The 10,682-nt window shown below is 38.8% G+C and overlaps 1 protein-coding gene across 2 annotated transcripts; it reads right to left on the bottom strand.

The window, feature by feature from the left end:
• Positions 1-544: 544 nt before the first annotated feature.
• LOC310849449 (uncharacterized protein) lies at positions 545-6,071 on the bottom strand. Of its 2 annotated transcripts, none has more exons than XM_083749639.1 (7): positions 5,878-6,071; positions 5,151-5,293; positions 3,783-3,869; positions 2,826-2,916; positions 1,796-1,964; positions 1,443-1,540; positions 545-845 (listed from the first exon to the last, which is right to left on the bottom strand). In XM_083749639.1, exons 1-7 carry the CDS (start codon positions 5,953-5,955, stop codon positions 675-677), a joined length of 837 nt encoding a protein of 278 aa, XP_083605765.1. In that variant the 5' UTR covers positions 5,956-6,071; the 3' UTR covers positions 545-674. The 2 variants fall into 2 exon arrangements, with proteins under 2 accessions (XP_083605765.1, XP_083605764.1); XM_083749638.1 differs by having other exon boundaries at positions 5,728-6,071.
• Between the last annotated feature and the right edge of the window lie 4,611 nt (positions 6,072-10,682).

Here is a 10,682-nt window from a genome sequence, read left to right on the forward strand (position 1 = left end):
AGACCCAGTAAAAATATCCTTATCTATGTCTCACTTGCAATGGAGGTGCAATTGGCCAGGAATGCCCATGCCCAGATTATGAAATACCTTGCCCCAGAAGTATTGTTGGGAGTTTGGTGGGAGAACTATAGTTAATGAGCATACAAGGATTGTGTTTTTGTTTCTCCACCCCACCCCAGCTTAATTTTAATGAATGTGTTGTGTTGTGTTTGTTGTTTTGTTTTGTTTTTGTAAAAATGCCTTGAGTTGCTTGTGGTGGGAAAAGGCATCTAATAAATGTAATTAATAATAATATATCAGTTTCATCATGGCTTGTTTGAACTAACCACAATGACGCACCCTGGGTATAATGAGGATTTGTTCAAATTAAAACTGAATGCTTCTGATCTCTGTCACATACGACAGAAAGAGAGGGGACTGGGGTTTTCAAGAACAAGGTTCATGAAGGTACATTCATATAATGCTAAACCAAAGTTTAGTGTTACATCCAAAACCGAGAAATAACTTATTAAAGATACAGAAAGGCATAAAGGCACTGCACAAATTATGCAAACAATTAAAAATTGGTCAAAGTCATGATTTTATTGCAAAATAAGCACCTTCCTCATAAGCAAGTTAATATTACAAAGTACAGTCAATATTAAACTGTTTATTCATAATCTTGGTTGAACATTTTATTTCCACGATTTATTTAAAGTTCCACGATGGCTACCAGCTGTTAAAGTTGATGTAAAAGTGATTCCATATGTTGAACTTAGTTGTTTCAAACACTTTTCATATTGAGTATTAAGTTTTATGGCTTCTTGAAGTGCATATTTTAGATCTTCTATTTCATCAAAAAAATCCTAAAAAGTAATACCACACACAGTATTTTAATTAAGTACTACTTCCTAGTTTGTCCATTCTTGTATTCATCACTGAAATAGTCTTATAGGAAACAAACCATCTTTAATAAAAAAAAAGTTTTACAAGAACTCAAGATTTGCTAATGAAAAGTCCAAATTTTAATTTGCTTGGAATATTACTCCTCTTAACATCTAACAGATGCAAGATTCTAATCAATGGAAGATTTTGTGAACTACAATGTGTGCCAAATTCTATTCAACAAGTAATTAGAGGACTTATCTTCTGGACAAGTTCACAGTGTGGTACTGAAGGCTTGGCTTGATTACAATTTTTTTTCGTTAATTTCTCAGCTAGCTTGGGATGTTGTTTTGTTTGTACACTGAAAAAGACCAGTCAAAGAAATGAATTCAACTGCTCATTTATTAAACCTAAACTGTTGGACTGCCCCTATCCTGCGACCTGTCCAGTCGGATTGTCCCTTCTCCCCCACTTTACATTTTATAACATTTATTTGTTTTAGTATTTGAAAACTAAATCACCTTGGATGTTTAGGCAGAAAGGTGGTATATAAGTGCAATAAGTAATGATAAAGTTACCTTATCTAACGCAGCAAGCTCATTTCTCAACATTCTTCTTTCTTTAGATAATGATTCATTTTCCATCTTCAGACGCTGAATCTCAAAAAGCAGTTGGTCTATAGTACAATAAAAACCATTAGGAGCTCACTAAAAGATAAAATCATGTTACATATTCATATTTTTAAAAATATGCTTATATCTTCAGGCAATTTTCTTTTCTAATAACACCCTGTATCAAAGAAAGTATTGGAATTTAACCCAGCTAGCTGGAAACCTCCATGAATATTGTCAATACTGTTTCAGTTATAATTTTAATAACTTTATTCAGACATAACATGCCGAAGAAACATGATCACAAAGTATATGTTTACCTAAATATTTGCAGGAACAGCTCCCCTTCTTTTTACACACACATTTGTAGGACCCATTTTTTTTCTGTAGTGGATCAGTTTTGTCCTTTGGTAACATCTTTTTACTTTCCAGCTCCTTCATCTTTTGGTTTGCTAAGTGAAGTTGGTGTTCCATATCATTAATTTTAATCTATGATAAAATAGTAGAGTATTTGTAATAAGCATTTAAATTAATACTATATCTAGCATCCTTGGAAGCACACTTTACACACTTTACTAAACTTTATTGGCATCAGAAGCTAGCAACAAAAATGTGAGAGAAAGGGAGTCAGATTCCCATCAAAATCAAAAGATGAAAGTGTGAGATGGAAATGAGAAATATTATTGACTCAATCTATGCCTGCAACATTTCATACATTGCATATTGTTCATTTTGTGTCAGTTATATGAACTTTTACAAGCGTCTTCAGGGCTGACAGCTATACTCATCTGTTGGCAGGGGTGCAAGCAGCTCCAATCCAATAAATGCACTATGCAAGCAACTCCAAACACTAAACACAATGTCTTTCATCCATACAGGATCTTAAACATGCAGCCACGTTTTAAAGAAAATATCTGCTTGCTTATTTTTTTCTTTATGCAAATCACCTTTGCTACATCAGATGCTGAAAGCTAATGTCTATCCCATGCTTCCCAAGAGTTTGGAGCTTATAGTAACAGTTAGGCACAATAAAAACAAAATGTCCAATTAAATTATGGTTAAATATCCAACACTTGACTAATTCTGGCCATTAAAATGCCAGCCTAAAGAAGGCTCCTCCCCTAACACCCCACTACTTATTGCATTATCCCCATATCAGATAAAACCTAATTTACAGTAGGGAATCACTGAGATTGGTATTGTTTGAGGGAAATGTCATGAGGACTATGCAGATTTGATGGAAATACAAATAGCTGAAAACACACAGTAAACTCCAGTGTGGACAAGCCCTAAATCTTGAGCATTCTTTTAAAGTAAGAGTTTACATGAAATCATATGACCAGAACTTACAGAAAGTCTTGCAATGGTTTCACATTGTCCTTGGTTTGTTTTTAATTCTTTATTATACCTTTTCTGTAGATTATGATACAACTGGAGTACTCTGAAACAGCAAACAGACAAGAATGATAACAAACTGCTGATTTTCCTAATACAGATATAGAAATGCTTGTTCAAACCCCTCTGAAACGAACTGGCAGCATCTGGCAGCAGGGCTTGGTGGATTCTATTCACTACATGCAAAATGTTTGTTTTGATTTGTTTTGATTTGATTTGATAAACACTGAAATCTAGGATGTGAAAGATGAGGTTTACGGAGGTGGAGTGGCTGGGTGTGGGTGACAATGATGAGTAAAAAAAGAGAAAAAGGCAAGTATACCGGGAGAGGCCTCAAAGAACCAACAAACTCAGGGCTGCCCTTGGCCTATCACTGCTGGCCACACTTCCAGGACTACAACTCAGCTGGGGAATGAAGCAGAAGGAAGCTGAGATGGGGAAGTTAGAGACATGACCAGCAGAAAATGACTCCCTGCCCAACTCTACAGATCTGAGAAAGACTATAGCAATAATAGCAGTGGCAGCAGGAAGGGGAACCCTAATTCCCTACTGTCCCCAGTGAGATCTAGAGTAAAAAGAATCTAACTGAGGGCTTGGTGATACAATTTTAGAATGGCCTAGCTGACAAAAGCAAGATTTGCTAGCTGATACTAAGTGTTCATTATGAGAAAATAATGTAACTCACACAGCAGTAAATTGGATGAATCCACTGACAAAAATGTAATATGCCAAAATAGAAGCTCATTTTTAAAAAATGAGAAGGAATTGTTTTTCTTTATCCTCTGCTGCAATACTATTCACACTTAACTGGAAATACATCTCCATGACCACAAGCAGACTAATGTTTTAAGTAAATATGCAAAGAATGAGATTCATAGCAGAGATACATCTAACTATACTTGCACAACTTACCTAGCATTTTCCTTTACTCCTTCATGTTCCTTACGATAAAACCCATCGTCTTTAAGGGGTAAGTGGATTTCTGTTTGAACTGGCACACTAAGTTAAACAAATATGATAACTTAAAATCTCTTCCCCAAGCATGAACATTTTTCTCTTTCTTAATAGTATATTCTGAAGCAATTAAAAACGTTAATGCGAAAAATAATCTGTGGCCTCAAAAGCTACATACTTGTATTTTGATTTTTATCATCTGGATATATTAGGAAAAAAAGCAGTGAGATAACGGAAGTTCAAAAAAGTACATTATCATTGATCATAGAACATGGTCCCATGGTCTAAAGGCACAAGCACATCAGAACATGGTATGAAGGCTATCAGTTTGCTGAGGCTAAGCAGGTCTAGGTCTGGCAAGTACCTGTATAGGAGACACCCTAGGAACCACATGTACACTGCTTTGGGGTATGACTGGAAAAAGATGGGATATAAATGTATGGGGGGAACTGAATATATATGTTCATTAATTTTTTTCAGCTGGACAGTCAAGATTTACATTTGGTTAAATGGGTTTTTTTTTTGCTCAGACAACAATATTTTCCCCCAGAAATAATATTTCCACCTCTTAAAAAGCATTAATATATCACATTTTCAGACAATGAATACGTAATTCATTCAATGACAAATTTACTTGCCCCAATTTTTATTATTATATATAAACTACTACTGTGAACATAGTCCTTGTTCAATGTCTTCAACTCACACAGACTTGCTTTAGGAGTACTTTAATGTAAAAACTGTGCAAATATTACCTAAAGTACTACATCAAATATGACCATAAGAACAATTATGGATTCTCAAACTACTGCTTCTTAAGTCAGCTTTCCTATAATATCTCATGACTGCAGTCTGCATTAGGTACGTCAAAAAGCTATGAGGTCTGTGGAAGTATATAATGAGCTATTTGAAGACCCAGCACAGTTTACAGAGCATGGCTGCGCATGGGAGACAATATCTGCCTAATCATCCCAAAAAATCTAATGAGTCAAGAAGAGGAATTAATGTTCAATATTTATCCTTCTTCAAGAGAAAAGTATAAACCCATCTATCCAGAAACGTACTTTTTCAGGAGTCATAGTATAAACACTCCCAAAACTCAAATTTAAATGTTTTGAAGAGTGTTTAAAATTATTTCCCAGGCTGCAAAGTGCAACCTTACTTCAAACCTGATGCATAGCAAACTACAACCTGTGCTCTCCCTGCCCAAGGGTTTGTCAAACTACAGATCCTATCACCCCTGGCCATTGGCTATGCTGGCTGGGTCTAAACCAGATCTTTAGCTGGGAACATGGACATCTATGGAGCAAAGGAGCAAAATCTTACTCTTTCTTTGTGACACAAATAGGCAGTGACTTCTTTTGCTCTTGCAGTTTTTCTTGTAACTGTGCCCAATCATATTCCAACTGCTTGTTTTTTAGGCGTACATGCCTCAGCTTTTTAAGCAGCAACTGATTTTCTTGATGGAGCTGGAAAAGGGAAGGAAAAAATGTTTCTTAAGTTAGGAACAGATGCAGTTAGTTAACTAGTGCAATGGAATAGTTCTCACTGTGTAAAACACCCTACTTTAGCTTTCCTTCAAGGATGTTCTCCCTTTAACCAAAATACTTGCAAAACCTAACCTAGAATAGAAAGTTCTTTGCCTGTCGCCCAACACCAAAAAGAAAACTAAAATTGGCACCAGGAAAACATTTAGAGGGAATTCCTATGTTTTAATAGGTTATTGTATTTTAGTGTTTTGTTGGAAGCCGCCCAGAGTAGCTGGGGAAACCCAGCCAGATGGGCGGCGTATAGATATTATTATTATTATTATTCCGAAGTGAGATACCACAACCCAAAAGGCTCTCGCTGCAGATAACGGGGTGGACGGGGTGTGGCAGTAAGAAGGAAATTTGCAGAGGACCTCAATGCACAAGAGAGGCTGCTGTGTGTTTGGAACAAGGGCAGAAGATGCGGGGAGACAGCGGGAGCCGTCCAGCTGCCACCGCCTTGTGGTGAACCGAATGCATCTCTCTGACAGAAGCCGCCCGGGGAGGCACTTTCCGTCACTCACTTGGAGGCACTTGTGAACTGACGGCAGCGCCATCCACTTCCCTCCTACAGCCTCCCACACGGAGTGGACGCCAAACATCCGGGGAGGGTCACGTGCCCTTCCCCGAAAGATACAACCAATGAAACGGCGGGAGGGGAGGGGCCTTCCTTTTTAGCGGGCCGTAGCCGCCGGGTTTCCAAGTTCAATGGCTTAAACTTAAAAGCCTATTATCTGCGACGAGTTTGCAACGGGAGAAAAGGCCCCCATGTACGAGCTGTCCAATGTCGCGCCTGCGCTACATGAGTAAAAGTAGTACGGAAGGATACAGACGGATAAAACCATGTATCCTGCGCCCGATGAATATTATAAAAACCCTGCCTACTCATAGGCGGGCCCCACGCTGCTAAAGCACAAGTGGTGAAAGGTAGCGAAACCGACTTGTTTACGTTGGAAGGAAGAATTCTATGAGGTCATCCAAATGCGACTGCGGTTTCAGGCCCCCCTTCGGAATTTCGGCTTCTGGGTTACCATGGTGACAAGATTCTGACTTGGCTAAGTGACTCCGTGTCACCAGCCCAGCACTGAAACGTAACAAAGGGATAGCGATTCGGTTTCAAAAGGAACTTCCTTTGTAGTCAAAGCTCGTTGAGAATATAGGAGAATTAACATGCACGCAAACACTTACGAACTTAAATCTGCCAAAATATAGTATAGCATTGGCTTTTGTAGAACTCTAAAGGCACACATTTATTATAGGGGAAATTGTAAGTTTTTAAGGGTCCACAATACTCTTTGTTTTCACTGCAAGAGACTCTCACAGCTTCCCTTCTGGAAACTGCCAAAATATTAAAAATTTGATGTCGTGGGTGTTTAATTAATTTCATATTGCCAATCTTTTAAGGCTAAATAGTATATCTGAGAGTTATCCTGCACTGTCTGAGAATCTTAGACACCTGCTTAACTTACTAGCAAAAGGAATTAATTGAAAGTTAGGTGAGCAAACCTTTTATATAAAAATACAAATAACTTTTCGTTTTATTTGAAGCCTAACAAACCAGGCTATTTTTTGCTGGATTAACTAGACAAGAACAAAAAGGAACTGGAAAGTAAGGGTTGTGTCCTGCTCTGGCCTATCATAATATATATTAAGCCTTTAAAAGATTAATTATTAGAAAACTTAAGTAACTGGATAGCCGTAAAATCTTGCAGTGCTAAATTTAGATGCACAATGCATCTGCTTCTAGATGAGTGTTTACAGCATTGCAGCCATTAGCTATTTAGCTATGAGTCTGTATCCACATGAGTCCCATTCTGTAGGATTTACATCTAGGGGTACAGCTAGCAATTTAAGCAAAATTATTCCTAATTTACCAGCTGGCAGCTGCACAGGTTACAGGGAAGTTTGTTTCAATTTCAAGTTACAAGACCAGCAGACCTATTGGAAAATTTAGTACAGTAAGCCCACAAGTTACACACGTATAACTTGTGCATATTCAGCTTTACACACTTAGTCGTCACCCCCTTTGGGGGGGGGGGAAGTAGGCATCTGGGGGAAATACTTTGGCAACCAATGTGTCTTGACTCTTGACTGTACACAATTTTGGCTTTAGGCACAATCCCCAGAATATTAACCCCCACATAAGTTGTGGGCTTACTGTAATTGACAACAACAAACGCAATTACAATGAAAGTGAAATAGATCAGAACACAGTCTCAATACAAGATCACTATTAAGATCAAATATATGTAAAGATTCCTAATATTTATAGCATACAGGGATGAGGCTACTTGTTACAATTACTGCTAATTTATCCTCCCCAAACATCTCTAGACACACTGCTGGCTAAAAATGCAACTAGGTCACACACACACCCTTTAATCAAACCTGGTTTGGGGCAAAATGCTTGAAAATGCAATCCATACGAAGGCATCCACACCCCTTCTCCACCCACCAGGCATTGGACAATTGGGAATGTGATAGAAATGCAGTCTGCGTCTTACACTGGTAATGTTCACACAGCCTCAGTTACAGATTGCTGGTGTTTGTAGCCATCATAATGGACGCCCAAATTAGCTGCATCTGCAGTTTGTATGCTAACATAATCTTGCCACAATTAATCTTGCAAACATCCAGGATTCTCTGGGTTTTTTGTTTTACTCTCATACTAATAAATAGGGCTGCCTAGGAAATTTATTTGGAAACTTCAACTAGGTCAGAGCAGTGTGACCAGCTGAACTTAGACCATCATGCTGATCAGGTATTGCCAGTGCTGAAAGGCCTTCACTGCCTTGCTATTGGTTTTGAGACCTAATTCAAAGGACATTTTATTTGTTTTTTTATAATAATAAAAAAACTTGTAAAGTCCTATGTAGACTCTCTGAGCACTAGCCTACTCTCTCTAGTTCATGTGACCATATTTCTGGATAGGAATATGTGAAGGAATAATCAGAATCACATACCATGGCAATACACTCTGGAGGATCAGGAGAACATGTGGCAGGGGAAGTAGAGATTTTTCCACCAGACAAACAGAAATGCTTGTGCTGATGGAATTATCTCCTTAGTGCTGCATTGAATTCCGCCCCAAATCTGCTTGGGTAGTATTCAACTAAGTTTTACACAGAGTAGAGCCATATAAATTAATGGACCTAACTTAGTCATGTTCATTCATTTCAGTGGGTCTACTCCGACAATAACTCAGTTGAATACTACCCCATATAAACGTAGGCATGTTGGCTCTGCAGTGTGATCAGGAACTCTACAAAATGCAGAGTCTCCAGATATACAGTATAGCAATTCCATGTCTATGCCAAACTTTCCAAGTAATAAAGGCACAATCCTACTCCCATCTCCACAAATTCATTATCATGGTTATAGTTGCATGAACATGGCTCCAAGTAACACCAATAGGATATTAAACAAAGAAGCAGTTCTATTTTTTATAGGAAAAGAGGTGCTGCAACTCACCCTTGTTCTCTTAGAATGGCACCGGAACTGAGTACTGGTGAGTTCCAGATGAAAAATAGCCCTGCAAATAAGTAACTGGCATATGAATATGACTAATCCAACAGTCCTGTTAAGTGTGACTTACTCCCAGGTAAGTGTGTATATTATTGCAGTCTTAGTAGTATTCATAGAATCATAAAATTGTAGAGTTGGAAGTAACCCTGTGTCATCTAACCCAATCCCCCGGCAATACAGGAATCTTGCTCACAGCCATCCCTGGGTGGACTCGAATCACCAACCTTCTGGTAAATAGGCAGATTTAAAGGCTGCCCTCTAGTAAGTCATATCATTGGTATATCTAGCTCACTACTGTTAACACTGACTGGCAACAGATACACAGGGTTTCAGTTTTTCTCAGCCCTATCTGGAGACACTTGGCATTTCAGCTGGGACCTTTTGCATGCAAATTTGAATCCCCACGATGGGGTGAGCTCCCGTTGTTCGGTCCCTGCTTCTGCCCACTTAGCAGTTTGAAAGCACATCAAAGTGCAAGTAGATAAATAGGTACCACTCCAGTGGGTAGGTAAAAGGCGTTTCCGTGCGCTGCTCTGGTTTGCCAGAAGCGGCTTAGTCATGCTGGCCACATGACCTGGAAGCTGTCTGCAGACAAACGCCAGCTCCCTCGGACAGTAAAGCGAGATGAGTGCCGCAACCCCAGAGTCATTTGCGACTGGACCTAATGGTCAGGGGTACCTTTACCTTTTAGACATGAAAGATTGTGCTGTTGGATTTTGATCCTTCAGAGGCAGAGTAATTTTTTATTTCATTGCATTTCTCTAAATTAAATCAGGATATAGAAACATTGCACATTCATTCTACAGAAGATAGAAACTGCAGAGACCTGAGTGAACTGCAACTTTTACAGAGGCTACATGACTTTTTAAAACATAATGACACCTGGTGATCAAAAGGATTTCAGTCTCATCAGGCAGAGGCTATTTTTAGTTAACAGCACCGAGAAGTCAAGTTATGAAAGTCTGTGGTTATGAAATAACGACTTCCTGGGGTTATGAAAGGTATATTAGAGCACGGTTCAACAGCTAGGAACCACCTGTCATTCACAGTAAACTAAACTAAGGAGCTGGAGGGACTGGGATAAAAATACAGCTCTGTTATTATCACTGTTCCATTGAGCTATGGTTCTTTCGCCAGAATCCTTTTGAAATTCTTAATCCTTATTTACAGCAAGAATTGGAAACGTGGCAGTTACTGCACTCCCAGCTCCCACCATTCAGGACCACTGGCCATAATGGCTGGGGCTGATGGGAGTCCAGGGACATCTGGAGCAACACTGTTTCCCTCCCCTGGGACATTTTAATATACTTTCAATATAACTTTGCAGCATGTAATTTCAAGAACTAAGGCTTATATTTGCACAGGTATTCACTGTTGTTCAGTGAAACCAAGGTGCTCTTAAATAATAAAACTGAGAAATATTGGTTATTTATTATTTATATACTGCCATCAATGTAGATGGCCGTGTACATAATTAAAATAAGAAATTCTAACCCAAAGAGTGTACAATCCAGTTCAGTTCTAAGTGTTTGTATAGCTGCAATGCTTAAGTGTCCACAGTATCTTTATAAGGGAAGATGTTGGGGAGAAAAAAATGGGAGCAACTGGCTACACCCCTCTGAACTGATTGGCCATGCCCCCATGACTTCCTCGCAGCCCTTGCCAGTCTAGTAGACATGGTGGCAAGTAGCAGGTTTGGCGTGCACACACACACACACAATTAAAACATAATGCAAATGAGATGCATATTTTTTTCAAAAAATAAAAGAAAAATAAAGATAGGATTGTTAACAGTCTCAGCTTT

The sequence above is a fragment of the Podarcis gaigeae genome (assembly GCF_964106915.1).
Source record: "Podarcis gaigeae genome assembly, chromosome: 7".
In the NCBI taxonomy this organism is placed as follows: domain Eukaryota; kingdom Metazoa; phylum Chordata; class Lepidosauria; order Squamata; family Lacertidae; genus Podarcis; species Podarcis gaigeae.